The sequence below is a fragment of the Artemia franciscana genome, chromosome 12 (genome assembly GCF_032884065.1).
Source record: "Artemia franciscana chromosome 12, ASM3288406v1, whole genome shotgun sequence".
NCBI classification, from domain to species: domain Eukaryota; kingdom Metazoa; phylum Arthropoda; class Branchiopoda; order Anostraca; family Artemiidae; genus Artemia; species Artemia franciscana.
In genome coordinates, this window is record NC_088874.1 from 36,568,947 (window position 1) to 36,593,147 (window position 24,201).

The 24,201-nt window shown below is 35.1% G+C and overlaps 1 protein-coding gene across 1 annotated transcript; it reads left to right on the top strand.

Moving 5' to 3' along the window:
* Nucleotides 1–1,140: 1,140 nt before the first annotated feature.
* On the top strand, nt 1,141–23,858 carry LOC136034065 (LITAF domain-containing protein-like). The gene is made up of 3 exons (XM_065715184.1): nt 1,141–1,259; nt 13,162–13,405; nt 23,438–23,858. Exons 2-3 carry the CDS (start codon nt 13,164–13,166, stop codon nt 23,544–23,546), a joined length of 351 nt encoding a protein of 116 aa, XP_065571256.1. The 5' UTR covers nt 1,141–1,259; nt 13,162–13,163; the 3' UTR covers nt 23,547–23,858.
* Nucleotides 23,859–24,201: the final 343 nt, after the last annotated feature.

Below are 24,201 nucleotides of genomic sequence, written 5' to 3' on the forward strand. Positions count from 1 at the left end.
TTTCATTTTAAGTGAATGTTCAAAACTTACAAAGTACTCAAGTATGCACTATTCAGCTTTTCGCCCTTTTTTGGCTAGTCGAATCAGCAAGCTCCAATTATTGATTAATCAGACAGGGGAAAAGACAGAAATGGCCATCCAATATTTCAAGGAGCTTTGAAAACGTTTCTTCTCTTTAATTTGATTTCATTCAATATGTAAAAAAATCAGTTTTAAAAGATTGTAATCGATCACGGATTGGTTATGAAATCAATAGGCAATTTTTTGGTAGATACTCCCCTCAAACTGTTTAAATGATTTGGCAGTGAAGTCTATCAAGGAAAATGAAACACTCAGGAGATCAGTGACTTAGCGATTATTGATGGTGCTCGGCAGGGGTTTCGTTTGGGGGTTGGGGGTGGTGGGAGTGCTGGGTCAAGGGGGTAGTTGTCCCCCAATAATGTTGAGAAATACATTATAACATATCCCATTTCCCTTCACTATCCAGATATAGACCCTCTTCCCTCCAACAAAATGTAGGAGATCCGCCCCTGGTCCTCGGGATATTATGTCTGTTTGTGCACTTCAGAAACACAGATAGTACACCATATATCAAACATATATATAGTAAGAATATATGGTAGATAAACAATAGCCTAATATATCTACCTTAAAATATCTATCTTGTATTACAAGTAATCGCCACCTAACTCTGATTTGAAAAAATAATATACTTTTTTTTCACGATAAATTGAAAAATTCTTAAGATATAGATAAAAGATATTAGGGAGAAAATTTATTTGCGAAAGACCAATATTAGGGCTTTGCATTGGAGACAAAGAGTATAGTCTATAAAATAATGATAACAACCGGATTTGGAAACCGGACAAAGTCAGCAGACGGAAGATTGGTAACATATTTTCTAAAACTATTCGTTTGGCATAAAGGATGTACCAATAAAACGTAAATCAGCATTTGCAAGTAGAGATAACAATAAAATATGTTTAGCTAAGTTTGGATATAATTAAATGAGGTATACTAATAAAATATAGGATACATATTGAATAAAATATCTTGTAAAATATAGAAGAAAGTATGAAAGAATAACCAATTTCGATCCGTGAAATTTCTTTGTTTCTTCTCAGAAAAATCTGGAAATCTGGAATTGTTCTTAAACATACCCGAATCTAGATGCACCCTAAAAGCTGATGAAGTCATTCTCCAGTTGTCTTCTAGAATCAGAAATATACATTTTACACTCAGTCTAGCTAATCAAAGAAGTAGGTAGCTGTTTTGTTTTTTCTAATTTTGACCTATTATTTGTGAGTATGTAGGACTATGCCATAGAAGATGCTCGAAACAGCCTTGGTGTCTTTACAGACCAGGCTAGACCTAGCTTAGTTGACTGACAAAGGGGAAGGAATTTTCTTGGTCCCCCTTGTCTGATGAAATTCAGACTGGCCATTCTGATGCCTTGGCTTAGTAGACTTCAGCCAAAGGCTTAATCCTTTTTAGGTTACCCTATCATAGGCCTAAATTTTTCTTCCTTCATCTGACTAAGACTTTTATGAATATCCTGAGCCTATAGTAACTCTAAGTTTTTAATATCTGAATATAGGTTTTTTGGTTTAGGAGACAGTGCACATTGTTATATTCAATAAATAATATTTGATAAATACCCTACACCTAAATAGTTTTTTCATTAGCCTACTTAGCTAGGCAGAAGGTCAACATAGCCTACCACTTGGTGTGTCTTTCTATGTTCTTTCAAGGTTGATTAGTTGTCTCTATTTAAATTCTAGGTAAAATTCTAGTTAATTGACTTCTTGCTATCTTGGAAAGGGTTTAGGTTAGGAAAATGAAACTTTCAGGGATGGGTCTACAGACTAAAGTATATCCCAGGAAGGTATTTTAAAACACCCACATCCTCTCCTTCTCCCTCTAGAGGGCCCTGGAATTTGCCTACATAACAGGTCTATACCTATTGAAATTTTGACAAAACAACATTTTATCTTAATTTTCAGTTACTAGTTGCTTTTTCTCTGGCTTTAGTTCTGAAAATGCAATTCCTGTTATTTGAGTAGAATTTTGAGCCATATCAATGTTTTTTTTTTAAATTTAGGAAACATATTTGCATATCTTTAAAACCTTATAAAATAGAATTGAGCAAAGTTATGAAGCTGAAAACAATTTTGTTGTACTTCAACTAAGCAGAAGATCTACTTTGCAAGGTTTCACTTTTATAACACACATTTTTAAAGGTCATCAAAGGTCAGGGCCCTCTAGAGAGAGTAGAGGTAGTTACTTCAAAATACCTTTGCAGGACATGCTTTAGTCTGTAGATTCATTCCTGGAAGTTTCATTTTCTAACCCTTTCCAATATAGCAAGAAGTCAATTAACTAGAATTTTACCAAATTCTGTTTTGAGCCATGAATAGACTCTCAAAGCTATGCCTTGTTTCTTTGGCCTGTTATTAGGCTACAAGTAAAAAATTGGGTGAGCTCTAAGTGGTTGAGCATTCCTAAAAGAGATATGGTTGAATTTAAGGACGTTTTCATTACTGAGCCATAAATGAGGTGAAAATAATGCTCCATGCCTATTTTGTATTCTTTCCAAATATAATACCTAGGCCTTGTCATCTACTCTGAAATTCAATTTGAAGCACTATATAGACCCTTAATGATACCTTTTCTCTTATTTTTGGCTATAATAAAGTTTAAAGTATTGATTAAAACTTACTATTTACTTATAAACTCAATTTTTAAAGTTACATAATCTACAGGCATTGATTGATCATGATCCATTTGAATAAACAGTTTATAGCCTATATAGTAATAACATATTACTATATTAATTATATACAGTTTATAACATATATTAATAACATTTATTATATATATTAATAATATTATAACAGTATAACTATATTAATAACATATTAAATAAACTATATTAATTAACATATAACTATATAACATATATAAACTATATTAAATAACATATTAACTATATTAAAGTATAACCTATATTAATAACAGTTTATAGCCTTATGTTTTAAGATTTGCAGTGTGCACTTTGAGCTGCTGTTTTAACCTGTGCACCTGTAAATTCAATTGCCTATGAAACAAGAGCTCATATGGCACTTGTGACAAGGTGAGAAGAGCAAAGAGCCAAGAGATCATATTGTATGAGCTCTAACAAAATTCTATGAATCAATAGATTGATTTAAAAAAGAAAATAAGAGGCTTAATGCCAGTCAGGATTTAAAATAAGAGCTCTGAGTCACAATGTCCTTCTAAATATCAAAATTCATTAAGATTGGATCACCCACTTGTAAGTTATAAATACCTAATTTTTCCTTTCCCTTTAGCCCCCCAGATGGTTGAATCTGGGAAAATGACTTTATCAAGTCAAATTGTGCAGCACCCTGACATGCCTACCAATTTTCATTGTCCTAGCACGTCCAGAAGCACCAAACTTGCCTAATCACTGAACCCCTCCCCCCAACTCCTCCATAGAGAGTGAATCCAGTACGATTCTGCCAATAACGTATCAAGGACATTTGTTTATTCTTTCCACCAAGCTTCATCCCAATTCCTCCACTCCAAGTGTTTTTCCAAGATTTCCCCCTCCAACTCCCTCCAATGTCAAAAGATCTGGTCAGGATTTGAAATAAGAGCTCTGAGACATGAATTCCTTCTAAAAATCAAATTTCATTAAGATCTGATCATCTATTTGTAAGATAAAAATACCCCAATTTTTATGTTTTCCAAGAATTCCGGTTTCCCCCTCCAACTCCCCCCAATGTCACAGGATCTGGTGGGAATTTAAAATTAGAACTTTAAAGCACACGATCCTTCTAAATATCAAATTTCATTAAGATCTGGTCACCCTTTTGTAAGTTACAAGTACCTCAATTTTCAAAATTACCCCCCCCCCCCAATTCCACCAAAGGGAGCAGATCTGGTCCAGTTATGTCAGTCATGTACCTTAGACAGATTTCTATTCTTCCCATCCAGTTTCATCCTGATCTCTCTGCTTTAAGTATTTTCTAAGATTTACAGTCCCCCCAACTGCCCCCCCCCCAATTATGCTTGATCCGGTTGAGATTTAAAATAAGAGATCTGAGTTATGTGATCCTTCTAAATATGAAGTTTCATGAAGATCTGATCACTCCTTTGTAAGTTAAAAATACATAATTTTTTCTTGTTTTTCAGAATATCCCCCCCCCCCCAATAGAGCAGATCCGTTCCAATCATGTAAATCATGTATGTAAGACTTCTGCTTATTTTTCCCACCAAGTTTCATTCCAATCCCTCCAATCTAAGCGTTTTCCATGATTTAGGTTTCCCCCTCCCAAATCCCCCCCCAGTGTCACCAGATCCGGTCAGGATTTAAAATAAGAGCTCTGAGACAGAATATCATTCCAAACATCAAATTTCATTAAGATCCCATCACCCACTCATAAGTTAAAAATACTTCATTTTTTCTATTTTTTTCCAAATTAACTGGCCCCCCACTCCCTGCCCCCCCCCCCCCAGATGGTCAAATTGGGAAAACGACTATTTCTAATTTAAACTGGTCCGGTCCCTGATACGCTTGCCAAATTTCATCGTCTTAGCTTACCTGGAAGTGCCTAAAGTAGCGAAACTAGGACCAACAGACAGGCCAACAGAATTTGCGATTGCTATATGTCACTTGGTTAATACCAAGTGCCATAAAAAAAAAACAATAACCAGAAAACACATAGGAAATATATAGTTTAGGCTATAGGCTATATTTACATGTTAGAGGATTGGGTAGGGGTAAACAATAGTGTATCAGCAGTCCAATTGGGCTAACTAAAACAATTCTGCATATTATGAAGTAAGAATTGTTGTCTTTAACCCTTTTCTGTAGCCAGAAATAAGATACAAAATGTTCATCTTAGGTGTCCAATAAGGGCTTAAAATTGAATTTCAAAGCTATACAATTATTATTTTCAGGAAGAGCATAAAAAAGGCATCAAGCTGTATGTTCACATAATACATTAGATCCCTATTAAAATCAGTAGATCCCAAGATCCCTATATCATCATTATATCCCTATTAAAATCACTGAGGCATAATGACTTTCATGTGTCTAGGCTGCAAAATAATGGCTAAGAAAGGAAGCATGACACTTCAAAAGATGAAAAAAAGAAATAAATATATTATTAAGTGCTATATCTGGGACTAGTAGAGAGTAGGGCATTGTCAGAAAAGTAATAATGATATTTAGAAAGAGTATAAAGTAAAGAGCATAATGGCACTGCTTTTGTTTTATTAATGTGTCATCCTTAGAACTGGTTAACCCCTAATAGTCTACTGAGAACCAGTTTAAAAATAAAATTAATATAAATGCTTGTAGTACAGTAAAGGTGTAATAAAAAAGGGGTAGAGCTTGAACAAATTGCAACAGAAAGGAATTTCATACTGTTTAATAGAAAAAAAACATGCTTATAAACATGTCCAAAATAGGCATCACTACCCCAAGGCAAAACAGGTCACATTCACCCTTAAAGTACAGAGGAGGGGCAAAAAGCTAAAAGTTTATTATGCAATGATGCATAGAAAAAGATGTTGGAATAAATAAATATTAAGGAAATGAATGTATAAATGATCCATCACCAGTATAACAGGGACATTTTTGGGAATTCCACTTTAGTGTTTGAAGTGGGAGGGGTTTTCTCTAAAAAAAAATGACATATCTTATTTTAACAAATAAGGTATCTTCTATGGTTTTCTTGGTTGCAAATAGTTGAAAAAGGGAAAGAAAGGACTTAGAACCTACAAAATCTGATATTTACGCTATTTAATGCCAAAAACCAAAAGAATAGAAATTGTAATAATAAAAAGAAATGACTTTGCTGTGAGTACTGGGGTTGGTAACAGGTAATAGATTTTATTGCCATACTTGTCAAGTCTTCCCTTAAAGTGCTCTTTCTAAATATCATGATTACTTTTCTGACAATGCCCTTATCTTTTGAAGTGCCATGCTTCCTTTTTTAGCCATTATCTTCCCATATATATATTGCATAGCGTGGTTTTATTTTTCTGTATTTTTGTATTTGGTTCTTCTTATCTATATATATAAAAATAAGTTGTCTGTCTGTCTGTCTGTGGATCAGGTGACGTCATGTTTCTGTGTCGACTGACGTCATGAAATTAGTTGTCGTCATTTTTGCTATGACGGTGACGTCATTAATGGTATTTAAGACATTTGTTCACGGAAAAATGTTTAATTGTAAAATGACTGAAGAACCTACAATGGCAACAGCCGAGGAAGCTGCTCAAAGAGTTTATGCCAAAAAACTTGCTGCTGATAGAGAAAGTAAGAAAAGAAAGCGTTCTGAGGAATCACAAGAACAGCAAGAAAACAGGCTTGCGGCTAAAGAACGCAAAACCGCGCAGTTAGATGAAAATCCACCTGGACAGCAAGAGTCAAAACATATCAAAACTGAAAATGATAGCGATGATGATTGGGTTTGGGATTTTGACTTGGATAAGGTTATCAATGCCTACCAGATTTAAGTTAAAAAAACAAAGGTTCGTCGATATGTACTTCATAGTGACGCTGAAAAATAAAGAAGAAAAAGAAAACTGAAAAAAGGTAAAAAACTAAAAAAAAACTAAAAAGAAAAAACACTCAAAGAGAAATTACAGACCGGGACACAAATGACGACCGAGACAGAGAGAATATAAGTGGCGACCGGGAACCTCAAAGAGAAATTACAGACTGGGACACCCGGACACAAATCACGACCGGGACACAGGGAATATAAATGACGACCAGGACACAGGAACACAACTATAACGGGGACGCCGGGGGCACAGGCGGGATATATAAATGACGACCGGGACACAGGGATTGTTCGAATAGAAATTACAGACCAGGACACCGGGACACAAATGACGACCGGGACACCGGGACACAGGGAATATAAATGACGACCGGGACACTCAAAGAGAAATTACAAACTGGGACACCGGGACACAAATGACGACCGGGACACAGGGAATATAAATGACGACCGGGACACAGGGACACATCATTAGAATAATGAGGTATAGATCTGAATACGGATTGTTTTTCCCATGGACAGTTATATGTTGCATGTTCAAGAGTCAGTAAACCTGACAATCTATTTATATGCACAGACAATGGGACAGCGAAGAATGTTGTATATTCGCATGTTTTACGTAGTTAAAAACATATATTTATATCTATCTCTATTCACAGGTGGGACACAGGGACACAACTACAATGGTGCGTAACTAATATGGCGCGTAACGACTTACGCGCGCGTGGGGGCTTGGGGGGGCGCGAAGCGCCACCCCAACAGCTAGTATTTTATAAAAAAAGAGGGAAATCACCTTAATAATAAAGCATATTAAAAAGAACAAATGAGCTGACTGTTTGACATATAATGACATTAATTCCTGGAAGTACCAGCAATTTTTCATTTATTAATCTTACTATTATAGAAAAAAGTTTCTTGTAAAAATATAATTAAAGATAATAAGTATATTATAAAACGTCATAATTGAAAAACAGATAGTATTCCTGACTTTGCACACAAAAAAAGGCTTGGGATATGTGTCAGCCTGTTTTGTTGTAAGGGCACCATCCAGGAGGAACTGAACCATAGTAATAGCCAGCAATACAGAGGGAAAGGATTATTTTACTTTTTATTATTGTCTTTTTTAATGAAGATTAGAATAAAGGTATTTTTCTGGCATCTTTTGAATGCAAAAATGGCAAGAAAATGCTCCCAAATCTAGGAGGACAAACATCCCCTCAAACTGCTTCCTAATTGGTGCCTGTGCACCCCTAATTATAATAAAAATAAAATGATTCCCTTATTCCGTCAAACCCACTGCACCACCACAGGACAGTCAAATACAGTTATGTGACATCATTTAGCAATTTGAAATTGATACCAAAAAATATGGCATCTGCCTAAAAACTTGTGATAAATTTAAGGAATCTTAGATAAGGGTTTCATAAAGCTACAGTTATTACTGTAGCATGTTTTGTGTTCAACAAGGTGCACTGACTAGCATTTCAGCTCAACTGGTGCAGGGCTGATAGACAAGATCTTCTTATAGAAAATGCTTGCAGCAGCTTTGCCATAGTTTGGTATTTTACTTGAGCTGATCTCTTCTTTACAAGAGGAATTAGCCAAGCTATTGTTTACAAGCTTGGTAATTGTTTACAAGCTATTGTTTACAAGCCATTGTTTACAAGCCAGCACTTGACAAAGCTGAATTGGTATTGAAGCTAAGAAATATGTCAAAGAGAAAATGGTGGCTAGGTTTGACATTTAGACAACATTATTACCTTAAATTGCAGCTTGGAGCAATATAAGGATTTTTCCTTGTAGAAACTCCAGAGTTGATAACACATTAACACATAGTTGAATACATACACTTGACTAGTGGTTTGATGTTGCTGATTTGAGTGCTTCCCAGTTATACTTCCATTCTTTTTTTGACCATTTGTTGTCAAGATGGTTCTTAAAGCTGTCTGTGCTGTAATTTGTTCCAGAGGTTGGCAACACGGTTGGTAAGAAAATGGACGCATTGCTGCTTTGAGGAGAAATGCCTGGATAACTTCAAGTTATGTCCCCTTGTACAAGATTCCTAAGACGCCAGAGGAAGAAGACCAGGAACTGCCTTTGAATTAATAAGTTTATGAACCAGAATGGCATCACCCCGTCTTCTTCTATAAACCAGAGTTGGGAGTTTCAGCTTGCATAGCCTTGTAGGGTAAGGGAGCTCATGCAGTCCACTCACCATCTTCGTGGCTCTTCTCTGGACATCTTCAAGAATTTTAACATCAATGTAGACATTTATATTATAGACAAGCTTTGATTCCATTGGCAATGTAACATAATAAGGATAAATGAAAAGACATTATTGACATCAATTATTATGATCTTTTTGCACTAAGTAATCTTTAAAGTGAAGGCTATTACTGAAAGACAACTGGAGGAATGGATTCATCTGATGACTCTAAGCAGAAAAGCCAGGCAACACCCAACATCTAAGGTACTCTCCTCAGGATACCTCAAGTAGAGAAATATATCTGTGGCTGGGGCTTATAAAGCAGCATAAAACCTGGTACAATAGCCAAAGACATGCTCCAGATCTTAAATCATCCCAGACATTCACCTCCTTGTAGTTCAATGGTTATTCCTAATTCTGAAGCTGGGCTGTCACTTGACTGAAAATCATTTTATGTTAAGGCACTCTGCAGTGTCCTTAGAAAGATAGAAGGGAATTGCCTGGATGAATGAATATACACTTATCTTTTCTGGAGTGAACATGCTGAAGTACATTGGATGACATTGACATTTGGTATAAGGTTTATATTTTTTAAAATTTTCTTTATGCACAATACTTCATCCAAGATGGATTGACACCCAAAGATCATGTTGTTCAGGGAATCTGTTGAAGAGTTATAATATCTGCAGAATGGGTCAGTTGGTTAATTCCATGCAAACTCCTCTCTCTTTGTCATTGTGGAGTTGTTCTTAACTTTATAGGAAAGAACATTGTCCTTCCTTAAATAAAATGTTAGAGGGGAGAATATGTTTGATTTTGTGTTCAGATCTGAACCAGTTATTCTGTTCATGGAGATTACTTGAATAGTTGATTAGTTGATAGTTATTATAGATATTGATAGTATATTATGATAGTTATTAGCTGATTAGTTAACAGTTGAATTACTTGATTAGTTGAAAGCACTGCAATTTATGGGCACTGATACTTTGTGGATGCTGGTAGATTAATATTGATAGCCTTGAGAGGCTATTTTATAGCCAACAACTGTGCAGGTGAGGATAGAATATTTTAAGGAAATCTAGGTTGAATCTTCAGTTAATACCTTGGGATTGTTGGTGCAGAGGCACATTTACTGTCCTTCACCAAACCATCAGTAGAGGTTTGGAGAAACTCAGGATACGAAGTGATGATTTTTTCATAAAGTATTGCCTGAATTTCTATTGGTAGGAAGTTTGATTTAGGTTTGACATTATTTTTGATGAAAGACCTGAAGGTATCATTTGCCATCCTAGAGGAAAAATTTGGAAATATTTCCTGAATGTTTCCCAAGACTGTTTAGATAAAAGACTGTTCAAAAAATCCTCCACTTATTCATATTTGCTATCTTGGTGTAATATTTGAATATTAGCATGTTCTGTTCTTTGTGCAGTCAAAAATTTGGAAATATTTCCTGAATGTTTCCCAAGACTGTTTAGATAAAAGATTGTTCAAAAAATCCTCCACTTATTCATATTTGCTATCTTGGTGTAATATTTGAATATTAGCATGTTCTGTTCTTTGTGCAGTCAAAAATTTGGAAATATTTCCTGAATGTTTCCCAAGACTGTTTAGATAAAAGATTGTTCAAAAAATCCTCCACTTATTCATATTTGCTATCTTGGTGTAATATTTGAATATTAGCATGTTCTGTTCTTTGTGCAGTCAAAAATTTGGAAATATTTCCTGAATGTTTCCCTAGACTGTTTAGATAAAAGACTGTTCAAAAAATCCTCCACTTATTCATATTTGCTATCTTGGTGTAATATTTGAATATTAACATGTTCTGTTCTTTGTGCAGTCAAAAATTTGGAAATATTTCCTGAATGTTTCCCAAGACTGTTTAGATAAAAGACTGTTCAAAAGATCCTCCACTTATTCATATTTGCTATCTTGGTGTAATATTTGAATATTAGCATGTTCTGTTCTTTGTGCAGTCAAAAATTTGGAAATATTTCCTGAATGTTTCCCAAGACTGTTCAAAAAATCCTCCACTTATTCATATTTGCTATCTTGGTGTAATATTTGAATATTAGCATGTTCTGTTCTTTGTGCAGTCAAAAATTTGGAAATATTTCCTGAATGTTTCCCAAGACTGTTTAGATAAAAGACTGTTCAAAAAATCCTCCACTTATTTATATTTGCTATCTTGGTGTAATATTTGAATATTAGCATGTTCTGTTCTTTGTGCAGTCAAAAATTTGGAAATATTTCCTGAATGTTTCCCAAGACTGTTTAGATAAAAGACTGTTCAAAAAATCCTCCACTTATTCATATTTGCTATCTTGGTGTAATATTTGAATATTAGCATGTTCTGTTCTTTGTGCAGTCAAAAATTTGGAAATATTTCCTGAATGTTTCCCAAGACTGTTTAGATAAAAGACTGTTCAAAAAATCCTCCACTTATTCATACTTGCTATCTTGGTGTAATATTTGAATATTAGCATGTTCTGTTCTTTGTGCAGTCAAAAATTTGGAAATATTTCCTGAATGTTTCCCAAGACTTTTTAGATAAAAGACTGTTCAAAAAATCCTCCACTTATTCATACTTGCTATCTTGGTGTAATATTTGAATATTAGCATGTTCTGTTCTTTGTGCAGTCAAAAATTTGGAAATATTTCCTGAATGTTTCCTAAGACTGTTTAGATAAAAGACTGTTCAAAAAATCCTCCACTTATTCATATTTGCTATCTTGGTGTAATATTTGAATATTAGCATGTTCTGTTCTTTGTGCAGTCAAAAATTTGGAAATATTTCCTGAATGTTTCCCAAGACTGTTTAGATAAAAGACTGTTCAAAAAATCCTCCACTTATTCATACTTGCTATCTTGGTGTAATATTTGAATATTAGCATGTTCTGTTCTTTGTGCAGTTAAATTTTGGTCCAGATTGAAGTTACACTTGCAGAGAAAGATTGGGAATGAAGTATCCAAAATAGTCTCTCATCAGGCTTTGTATGGTTTCCAATCTGGCAGGATTTATCAAGTAACATTCCCCATGGGCTCTGACTGCATATTCAATGTTTGAATTGATAAACCTATTGTAGAATTTAGGGATGTCTGTTTAGGAATTAGAATCAGCCATCAGCTTTAGAATTAAATATCTTCTCGTTGGGAGAATTTAATAACATTACATTGATGTTGTTAACTCATCCTGATCATAAATATCAAATTTTACCAAAAAATTAAATTGTATTACAATATTTTAGTTCTTAAACTGAAAAGCTTAAAATAATTAACTTTCTCAATTAAAGAGCAAACATTTTTTAAAAATATTTTCTCGAATGGAAGTTTTTTAAAGAAAACTAATGGGCAAAATCAAGCATTAAAATATTAACATGATAGGCACACTAGGCAAAATGACCCACCCTGTTGGTTCTTTGTCTAGCAAAAGGTATGTTTGAAGACTTTTTGATGGCCCTTGTGTTGTTTGGGCAGCAGCCTCTTGTGAATGGATCAGGTCAAATATTGCAGGTTCTTTTCTTTTTTTTCTTTTCAAGAAAATTTTCTTTTCTGCTTTGTTTACCAAAGAACTAATCAGCCCATGAAGTAATTGCCTCTAGGAATTTCACTCAGGGTGGGGGGCTAAACACTGCTGTTATTTGATGGAGGGGCTTGTATAGTTCTAGACTGAAAGAAGGGCTGAGTATGTGCTCAAGTTTCCTTTAATAGCACAAATACTGGTCCTCAAAGTCAAGGTTTTTGTAAGTCAGAAAAAATTCTTCATGTTTCTTCAAGTTTTTGCTTCTTCAAGAAGCTGTAATTTTATTTGATAAAAAAAAAAAAAAATAATAGAAATATTGTGAACCTTCCTTGACAAACTCTGCTATTATGTTAAGTATAGTCAATGGTTTATGTATAGACCAGGGCTATATCAAGGATTTTGTTCAAGATGAGGGTATTTTTGTTTTGGGGAGGGGTGACAAAAACTACAAATGCATCAAAATTTTTTTCTACATTTTTCACTTTTTTAAGAGTAGGACAAAACTTTCGGGGGAGGGGGAGGTTCAAATCGAGTACCCCTTCACCTGGATGCAGCCCCAACATAGGTTTAATGTATATTATATTTGCTATTATTTTTTATTTATTTAAATGTCCTTTCTTTCATTTTTTATGAAGTTTTTCTTTTCTTTTCTCGTTTCTTTCTCTGCTTTCCATTGTGTGCAGGTACTGAACAGCTGTTTTTATAGTAAACAGTAATTGTAATTTGAAAAACAAAAGAGACAACCGGTCATTGTTCACAAACTGATTCTATTATACAGTTGGTCAGACCAGGGTATAACAAATTTCCTATGCCTAATTGATATTTATGATTCATAAATTAATATTTATTTTTAGCTATGAATAAATCTGGCCCTCCACCTTCTGCTCCTCCGAGCTATGCAGAGTCTGTAGGTGGCGTTCCACCATCATCTCCCTTTGTTCAACCTGGTCAAACTATTATTGTTACAACATTGGTGCCACCTGGGCCAGGTCCTACTCATATGGTGTGTCCACACTGTCATGCTGAAATTGATACGTCAATTAGATCAGAACCAAGTCTCCTTGCCTGGATAAGCGGTGGCATTCTTGCTCTCATGGGGTAATTATAATGTCTATCCTTTAATTATTAGGAGTAGTTTTTTTTTTTTTCTTCCTCAGAAAATCTTGGGAGAGTTTTAGAACTTAGTTAATATGTTTTGCAAAGATTACTCATCTGGAATGTTTTTCTTAGTGAGAGAAAGTTTGAGTAAATTAGAAATTTCTAATAAAGTCAAAAACACTCAAATCAAAGATTAAAATTATTTGCAGGGAGATGGGTAAGTGCCTATTTGAAAAAAACCCTCAAGAGCGACATTCAAACTTAAACAAACAGAAATTATTCCGTATATGAAAGGGGTTGTTCCCTCCTCAGTGCCCCACTCTTTACGCTAAAGTTTGACTCCTTCTCACAACTCTATTTTTCAAAACAATAAAATACTTTAGCGTAGAGAGCGACAGTTTGTTACCACGAACTGTTTGATCTGATAGCTTATGATAGTTGTTAAAGAATTTAAAAAGAATTTGTTGACGAATTTCGGGTTACCAAGAAATTTAGGATCAAGCATTAATCTCAGTGTGTTTGTAGGTGCGTATTGCAGTGGCTCATTTAGTGTTTTGGCTTATCTAGCTAAACGTTTTTTTTTTTGGGGGGGGGATTTGAATGCAAAATAGCTGACATGATCTCCCCTTGCAGTGATTCACACAATTATTTTTGGTAAGTTTATCTTAGTGATTAACCTACACACTAGCAATCTGGAATGATAATCAAACTAGTGTAAATACGAATCTTTCTTGATTGGTATTCTAATATTGGGAAACCTCTGCTCTCTTACAATTCTGTCTTGTAGGCAAAAGGTGGGGTTTGGCACCTTACTGACATTTTTTTGGGGTCTGTGAATTTTTCACTGCCTTGGGGCAAATTTTGTCACTTAATTCAAAAATCATGCTTGTGGGGAACTTTTTGAGCTTTTTTCTCTATAAGCACCTAAACTGTTTATTTGAAAGGTTGCATACGACATACGATCTTTTTTACCCCCTCCTCCCTCTACTCTAGCTTGGCCCTTTGACTCTTGCCAATGAAGGGCTTGGGCCTCTACCTCTTGAAAAATGTTACTTCCCTCCATTCACTGACCCCGCTATGGTCGGAAGCATGGGCCTTCGGCTCAAGCTCATGAAGGTCTGCAGGCACTGGCGGCACATTGGGCACTACTCAGATTTTGCTTATTAGTGCCCTTGTCACATTGCCCTCCCCCCAAGTTTTGCTCTAGATCCACCCCTGTCTTCTGGCCCTCTTGTTGCTAGTTGTGGTGTTGTTGGCTGCTCATTAACGTTTACTATTGTATTACGTTCTTACATACATTATGCTTATATTTACATACAGTGGACTTTCTTGGGAGAATTTTTGGGGTGTAAGATCATATTAAGAGCTTGGAATTACTAATAAAATTGTTTATTATGTATCATTATGTTTTATTACCTGAGTGTGTCTATAGTTTGACATCATTCGTATCTTTGCTGCTCTGATGTTTTTCCCATTTAAGCGAATTTGGTAATTTCTATAATGGTGCTGCTCATGGAGAAATTCTTTCCAAAAACTCAGTACTGTAGCTTTGTTGTTTTGATCTTTCCAAAATTATAAGAGACATAGAAATAACTGAGGTATTTAATAACATGTTATTTTCATGATACCGAAAAAGTATTCAATGTGACTTGAAAACTGAATCAGATCTACAAGTTATTGGCAGGCTGTGCGAGCTTTAACATGCTTTAACTTTAACATGCTTTAACATGCTTTTGCAGAACTCCTCTGCATTTTCATGACTTAAAGCATTTCGGATATGAGACTTTTTGCTCTACTTTTGTACCTTTAGATGCCACATAGACACATTTTGGCTAAAAAATGCACTTAGGTGCTACAAAGTTTAGCTACAACTCAGATATATCTTCTGAATTATTCAAGCTAGAACCGTGAATTTTTTTGTGCAAAATAGGCTACTCTTGGAAACATGGAAATTATTGTACTTAAAAAAAAAAGGAACCTCGACTTGGAAATTAGGAATGGCATCGTCATCATTAACATGCCAGTATCTCCACGTTCTTTAGACACTTTGCTTTGGAGCCATATGTGCAGTCAGCCTGACCTCTTTTTTTGGGGGTGGGGCAAAGTTTTCGAAGCGTCGAAGAACGCGGGCTAGTGCTGAGGTAATTTATTCAACAAAATAAAAAAATTAAAAAAAAAAAAACATTCACGTGCACGTTCTTCCTACAAGGCTCTGTGACCAAGGATGAAAGTCCTGAAAAGGTGCTCTTGAGATAGTTTCCTCGGAACCTGCTTTTTACCAATTTAAGGGGATGAATCAGTACTGATGCTAGTTCTGAAGTTCTGCTATTGCAGTCGAATCGCTTTTTAATAATCTATAGGTAGGGTGGGGGATTATTGCTGATGCTAATTTTGAAGTTGTGCTATTGCAGTTGATGAAATCTTTATTTAATTTTTTTTTCTACTGTTAGCTAAAACAGATCATCAGCAAGTGAGCTTGTCTTTCATTACATCTGCCTATATTTTGTCATACATTTATGGTTTGCTTCATAAATTTTCACCAATAAAGTTCTAAGATGAGTCAGTTTGCCTGTTATAATATCTCAAATTTAGAAAATCAATGTGTTATTTAACTCTTCCTGAAGCTTTGTGCTGTTCGACATGTGATCTTCTCATTGGTTAGGCTGCATCCACTAGAAAACCATATGTTTTGCTCAAGGCTTCTAAATCCACGGTTAATGTTATACTACCAGAAACATGGACATTATTGTACCTAAAAACATAAAACATAGAAATCTGGACTTTGAATGACACCATCGTTCATTAACATGCCTGTATCTCCGCTTTCTGTAAACGCTTAGCTCTGCAGTCATAGGTGCAATCAATCTGACCTTTTTTTGTGGGGGGGGGGTAAAAATGTCTAAGTTTTGGGTTGAGGGATTAGTACTTAGAGTCCATCTATTAAGCAACAATAAGGCATTTTACCAAAAGAAATAAAAAAAAACTCCACCATATTCTTCCTGTAAGACTGTGACCAAGGATGAAATCCCCGAAAAATCCTCTTTAAATAGTTTCCTCAGAATTTGCTTTTGACCAATCTATGGGGCTAGGGAGGAATTAATGTGGGGGGTAGTTCTGAAGTTCTGCTATTGCAGTCTGTGGGTATTTTCATTAAAAGTAATTTTTTCTACTGTTTGTCAAAATGGATCATTAGCAAGTGAGCTTATCTTTTATTGCATCCGCTTGCATATCGTCATACATTTATAGTTTACTTCATAAAGTTTTGCCAATAAAGTTTCAAGGTGAGTCATTTTGCCAGATACTGTTTGTATTTCAATGCCATTATGGCATTTGTAGTATGATGATTGCTTTAGAAATAAATTATCAAGTTAGAATAGATTTAATTTGAGGAGAGATGTTGGTTTGAAAAACAACCAATTTTCTAAGTCTTTTTTTATTTTCTGCCAGATACTGTTTGTATTTCAATGCCTTTATGGCATTTGTAGTATGATGATTGCTTTAGAAATAAATTATCAAGTTAGAATAGATGTAATTTGAGGAGGGATGTTGGTTTGAAAAACAACCAATTTTCTAAGTCGAATAATGATCAACAAGGTACCATTGTGTTTTATTGTAGTGATTGGCATTGGCAAAATGTCCCTCAAGGTGATGGGGTACAACAGTCGTGAAATTTATATCTAATAGGTATTTTATTGAGGGCGTACTGGTTAGGGAGTCCGTGATAATTTGTGTGTGTTGGGCATATTTATATAGTCTTATACATGCTGAGACACCTACGTTGCCTGGGGGTTCCCAGAGGGGGAAAGTCAAATGACCTGAGATTGCCTTGGATGTGGGTGAAAGAACACATGAGAAACTCTGTTTTACTCTATTGTCGAGAAATTTTTAAATGTATTCATGATTTGTACCCTAAATAAGAGAGTTCCCTTCCTTGACTAATCACATGGTTATACTAAAGATATGTTAGGTTATATTATAAAATAGTATATATTTTTGAAACAGTCAAATTTCTTCGAGTGAATTATTTTATGCCTTTTTTTGGCGAAGAAAAGAACAACTGCCCTTCCCTATCTCAAAATGATAACGTTCTAAACGAGAGCATCAGGGATGGATTTACACCCCAAATTGGAGCCTGAAAAGGCGCTTTCAATCGTTGAAAGTTACCATCTAAAGCTTAAATTTTACACAAAAACTTAAATTTTGTTTCAATTCCTTAAGAATGACCCCTGAATCACATAGGCCGTAGAATAAATAGTTGAAATTATCATAAATACTTTATCGTGAAGAGCGAGGTATTAGAAGGAGATGAACCCCTAATATGCGTAATAATTTCCGTTCGTTTTAATGCTGCTCCTTACTTTCAGTTGAAAAAACTTTCATATCTATTTTTTCATTGTTTTCTGTTGAATAATGCTAGAAAATCGTGCGCCCCCTTCATGAAATTATCTTCCCTCATGACAAATTTCTTCATGGAAAGATCCCCCACGTACCCCCCCCCCCCGTCAACCAAAAAAATCTCCCTGAAAACGTCTGTACGCTTCCCAATAACCATTACTATATGTTAACACTGGTCAAAGTTTGTAACTTGAATCCCCTTTCATGGGGACTGTGGGGGAGTAAGTCGTCCCCAAAGATATAGTTATTAGGTTTTTGGACTAAGCCGAATAAAATGGCTATCTCAAAGTTTTGATCCGGTGACTTTGGGAAAAAATTAGCGTGGGAGGGGCCTAGGTGCCCTCCAATTTTTTTGGTCACTTAAAAAGGGCACTAGAACTTTTCATTTCCGTTATAATGAGCCCTCTTGCAAGATTCTAGGATCACTGGGTCGATATGATCACCCCTGGGAAAAAACAACAAACAAATAAACACACATCCGTGATCTGTTTTCTGGCAAAAAACACAAAATTCCAATGATTTACAGAGGGTGTTTCTTTACTACAGTTCGTTACCACGAACTGTTTGATAGCCACCCCACTCAAGAAGTGAAGTTAGGTTAATTCCTAATGAAATATACCAAAACATGATGATAGTTTAGTTACTAAATTATGGAAACTACAAAGAATTTTGGAAGGGATGCCGCTCAGACTGCATTATATTAAATGCGTAACCTTAACTAACCTAGCCTAACCTTACCAAGCCGAAATACCAACTTAATATTTTATTAAAATATAGCTACAATGTAGTTTCTCACCGAGCTGAAGCTAATTGTCTGGTCTAAAGACGATGCAAACCGGTTATTGTCTGTTTGCAATATAAATTCTCAGAGTGTGGCTGCTGTAAGTGTAAGACACAAGTTTCTGAAAATGTAATGCTTTAGAATCAAATTTGGGCTATATATTTGCACATTGGGGGGTGGGGGTGAATTATAGCGGGTCTGCATGCAAGATGTGTTAGGCACAATTACTCTGCATAATATGAAGTAATAATTGTTTTCTAACTTTACACTGTCTAAGTACTTTACCAACACCTCCACCCCTAATGTGCAAATATATTGGCCAAATTATATATTTTCCATCTATTCTGTCACTTGTCTTTGTGTTATCTCACGCTAAGCTGAAAGAAACCGGTTCTTCAGTGCTTCAATGGATGAAGAACTTGAGTGGGGTCGCTATAACAGATAAGTACCCAAACATGCATATAAACAAATTTGTGATGCATTTTTCAAGTTTTTATACCCCTGTCCCCTTGCCTAAGTAATACCCCCCCCTCTTGAATAAAAATCATGGATAAGGTCTTGAGCAATGAAACTGATAAGAATATAACCCACTCAAAAACTCGTCGATAAGATGTTTCTTACCTAAAACCACGAAATGCTAACAATTTTTATGAAGGCTTAGCTTCATTACCTCACTAAGGTTTAGCAGAGATTCGTAGAGATGTTAAAAAAAATTTTCGTTAGAAAAATAGTTTTCGTTGAAAACCTCTTGTGAAATAGGTGTGCGTTGATGAACATCACCTATTGGCAAAGATTCGCCCTTCTGTGTTCGACATAATGCAATTACAGTGAATTGCTCACTACCAAAGCTCCTTTTAAGTTACGGTCCAAATATTGAAGGGTGTGTCCTCCACCGATATAGAGCCGTTTAATTGAAAAAGTTGATTAGGATGGGAAAGCTTTTAGTCTTTTTATTTTTTTAAAATTATTTTTAATTAACGAAAATTAAAATTATGTTTAATATATTCTAATATCGTTTAATTTATAAATAAAAGAATTTAAAATAAATAGTTTTTTAAATGAAATAATAATTTAGAATTAAAATAAGAAGAATTAAATTTAAAAAATAAGTAAAAAAATAAATTTATATTAAGTAACTAATTTACAAAAAACCTTTAGCTATTTAGTTACTGAAAAAAATTATTCTTTAGCGAGCCTTCTTGTAAAATGTTAAATAAAGTTGGTTACACATGTAAATTTTCTTGAAAATATAAGAATCTTAAAAAAAATTTAAGGATTGAAATAAAAATAATTTACAGCTTAAGCCCAAGTATTTAAATCTTAAATGTCACATAGCTTCCAAAAAAAATCGAAGAAAAAGCCTTTTTTTTCTCTGTAGGTTCCAAATATATAAATTTCTCGGTCTTCCCCTAGCTCTTGAAGAGTAAATATAGATCTATACAGGGGCGTAGAGGGGGGAGTAGCTGAGACTTGCCTAGAGGGGGGCTTATAAATGCTTCCCGAGGTCCTTTGAATATAATTCTTTAGAAGCTCGTCATTCTATATTTCGCTAAAACTCGGCCTTCAGTATTTTCTCAATATTAAAACCTATGGGGACTTCTGTTGGATTGTAAAAGCTCTGATAGATGACAATATTTGTTTTTAAAATGTATGGCCTGGGTTAATACTTTTACCAAAAAATCACATTGGTGATTAAATCCGGAATTTTGTTCAATTTCTGTCTAAAGACAGATAAGTTGAGAAGCTGAATGTCCCTCTACAAAGTCTGAAACTGAGGTTTTTCTCATCCTGTTAAGACACATGATAAATATTTACAGAGAAACAAAACAAAGGACTAAAAACTACCTTGAAAACGGTAGCTGATATGCATTTCGACTGTACTCCCCAGAAGCACGTAAATTTGCATAAAATCATACCATTATTAAGAGTATAAAAGTACCGGATAACTGGAAATGTAAAGTAGTGGAGACAGTGCAAGAATTACGGGTTAAGATTGGTGCTTTGGTTTTATGAATCGCCTCATAACTCTTATCAATAAGAACGTCAGAAGGTACAAGCTTATGACGGGTAACTAATTTCAGTCATCGCTGTGTTGGAGCTTTCTTGAACAACCTGGAGCGAAGTCTAGATAAACACAATCTCAGATCACAAGACATTTGGAATGTTGAAAAATTGGTTTTGAAAACATCTTCAAGCCTGGTAAGATCATTGCACAGCGAGGCTAGAAGTAAGTAGGGAAGTTCACGTCAGCAAATAGATGTCAGTTAACCACAATTTTTGTTGGTGTTAATCCATGCTGTGCTGAGTCGATGTGGAAAGTATATCCACAGGTTTTCACTCCTGAGAATATAATCAGTGGATTCTGAGCAAGTGGGGTCTACCCCACCAACAACGATGTCTTCAAGGATTATGAGTTCCTCTCGTCATGTGTCTCAGACAGAATGCTAACCACATCTAGTGAAGAACTTTCCAATGAAGTTTCTAAGCTCAGCGGTAGTCCTGTGCGACATTTAGACTCGTTTTTTAACATAGACCAAGGAACGAACGCAGCATAGGCTCTGTCTCTAAATGAGAAGCAAAGATCAGCAGATGATTTGTTAAAAGATGCAAACAACTTCACAAAAGACTTAGCACGAAAAATCAACAGGAAAAAAAAATTTGAAAAAGTCAGAAGTGCTCACTGACACCCTTGTGAAAGAACGCATTACTGCTGGGATAAAAGCTGTGTCTGCTAAGAAAGTCCTAGTCCTGGAAAGGAAGAAAGTCAGAGAAGTGAAAAGGCTAAAAAGCGAAAGACATTTTTTCGTAACAAGAGTTGCAGTTGGTGGTGATTCTGACGTAGATGAGCCTGTATACAACAACCCTTCAGACTTCGGTATGGACGTTGAAGAAGCCTCCCTTCCTCTGCCTGCAACTTCCAATTTGACACTGAGAAAGTCTAGGCTGGTGATTATATTCTGGTTGAGCTAAAAAACTTAATAAATTCATTTTGTAGTTTTTTAAACCGGCCGTATTCTTTCTTAATTTTATAGCCGAAAAACAAGTTTTAATGTTCCCCTGGCCGCTTTTCTGTTTCTTCTATCAGGTGGCCGAACATAAGCCAGAGACGACCGAACCAGTACCGGATGGCCCAAGTTTAGCAATCTTGACCACTTGGATAGAGAGGCAACCAGGTGAAAAAGTGATGGAGTATTTCTGATCTTCGTTTTCAAGGATGGTATTGAACGATTTACCTTTGGTTTGTTATACTCAGCAACTTCTTATCAATTGAATCAATTCATGGAGAAAAGTCAAAACCTGCCGATTGTGGGCTATTCTCGTATCTACGTATCGGACCAAAAGTCAATATTGAATAAGGGAACCTAAATATTGATATAGGAAACGCTGTTTGGAAATTGACGTTTGTTTTCAGCTTTTTAAATATACAAAAAGTTTTCTTTAATATCTAGTGTAAATTTGATGTTCCATAGGAGGCAGCTGCCCTACCATGCCCCCCCCCTTTCATCGCCCATGGATCTAGAAGTGAAATTAATGGGAAAATATTTATAAGAGGAGATTTTGTTACCTTTTAGGCTAGACTAGGCAGTTTATTCCTCTCAATCCATTTCTGAAAATATGGCTTTTTACTGTAATCATTTTGCTTCAGTCCTTATTATGTTAATTCTTCGTCAAGCTGTAAAGATTTAAATTTATATTGGTTATGGTATAACTTGTGAAGTTTTATAGAAAGGTGTAGAGCAGTGTGAATGAAACTTTCAGGAATCACCTCAAATATATAATGCTTAAAATCTCTGAATATTATATTGGCTTACTTCAACTACCGTTGTAACTTTGTTATTTCAGCTTTCTTGATAAACTTTCTTTGATATTTTTAAAGAGAGTAGTAGAGTCAGGTGAATGAAACTTTCAGGAATCACCTCAAATATATAATGCTTAAAACCTCTAAAAATGTCATTCGCTTAGCCCAAATACTTATCGATAAAATATTAAAGAAAGATTGTCCAGATACGCCATCTTAAACGCTAATAAAGAAATGCTAGGTAGACAAATTGATATATTTTGCTTCAAAACTAGTCATATTTCAAATTAGTCATTTTAAGTTCATCTCCTCTTCCTAGATAATCAAGCTTTTTGTTTTGGCACCATATAGCCGTGGTTAAAGGAAAACTATTAAACATAAGCTAATCCATCGATTACTGACACTCAAACACGGTTTCTAATATAAGAAAAAGTAAAGGAAACGACACTAGACCCCTAAAGTCCAAACCGGCGGTGCTGATCTCCGTTTCAAGGCCCTTCAGCCATGAAGTGCAATTAGGGGGGGCCAGCCATCCTGTGCTTTCGCACACCCCTCCTGCTTACCTTCCTGAGATTTCTTCGGAAGTCAATTTAGACCTGGGTTGATTCTGACTGAGCTGACAGAATCACGTCACTGACCCCGTCTTAGATCAAATAACCAGCCACACCAGGAATCGAACCCCTGCCTTTCGGACAAAGGATTTAAAATCCGGTGCGCCAACCTCTCGGCTTGGATGGACATACAAAAGCGTATTTGAATGAATTAATAGTCTCCTCATATTCAAGATATATATATATATATATATATATATATATATATATATATATATATATATATATATATATATATATATATATATATATATATATATATATCGTTATCAAGTATATACATAGAATATATAAAGCTAAGTATATCGATAACTTGTGAAAAGAACCGGCAATTGCACTAATAATTAAATTAAATTAACCTATTTGATAAAAATGTAATTTTCTTTAGTTTTAACTATGCTCTTTTTGTTTGTTTCATTCTAAGAAAGTTTTTGTTTCATTTTCAGATGTTGGTTCGGCTGCTGCCTAATTCCGTGCTGCATCCCATCTTGCATGAATATTGTTCATTCTTGCCCAAATTGCAAAGCCCATTTGGGAACCTTCAACTCTCTCTAACGATATTTGCAGTGATGCAGCTAAGGAGCCTTATTCTAAATTCATTTTGGTTGTGAAATAGCTTGTGATTTCGGATTTTCTTTTTGGATGTGTAATAAAGAAGTCTTAGTGCCAGAAAGGCCCATTAATGCATTGTGCTTGTGGTTTAAAAAAAAATATTATTTTTGACAAGACACAAAATCGCAAAGAAAAGAAGAACGAGGACAATAAATAGCCAGTGGAAAAATTGAAAATTATGCAAATATTTCGATCAAGACCTCCTCTTGACCGTCCTCAGTGCAGAATAAACTGATAAAAATGTAAAAAAAAAAACCTTAAAACAAAATACAAAACTAAAATATGATGACCCTTTCTCAGTAACAGTGAAACGGTGGTCTCAGAAATTATTTAATGTTATTTTTGTTTAGTCAGGCCTTATAGCTCCTTTTTATGCTGACACTTCTTCATATCCGTGTGAACTGTGACGTCGCTAAGATTTAGCATGCGAACATGGTTTTGAATTTGTTTTATGTATATTATGCAAAACAGGTATCAGTTAAGCTTATGACTTTTTCTCGGGGCTACTTGCCCTAAGTGTGCTTGACAGCCAGCCTTAACCTTGTGACTTCAATATAGCTTTTAGTCTGGGGCTCAGACCCTCTCCATTTCCCTCCCG

Excerpts from the sequence above, each read along its gene's own strand:
- LOC136034065 (XM_065715184.1), top strand. The coding sequence starts at position 13,164 with ATGAATAAATCTGGCCCTCCACCTTCTGCTCCTCCGAGCTATGCAGAG. Across the intron at positions 13,406-23,437 it reads GGCATTCTTGCTCTCATGGG|ATGTTGGTTCGGCTGCTGCC; the intron begins GTAATTATAATG and ends TTTCATTTTCAG.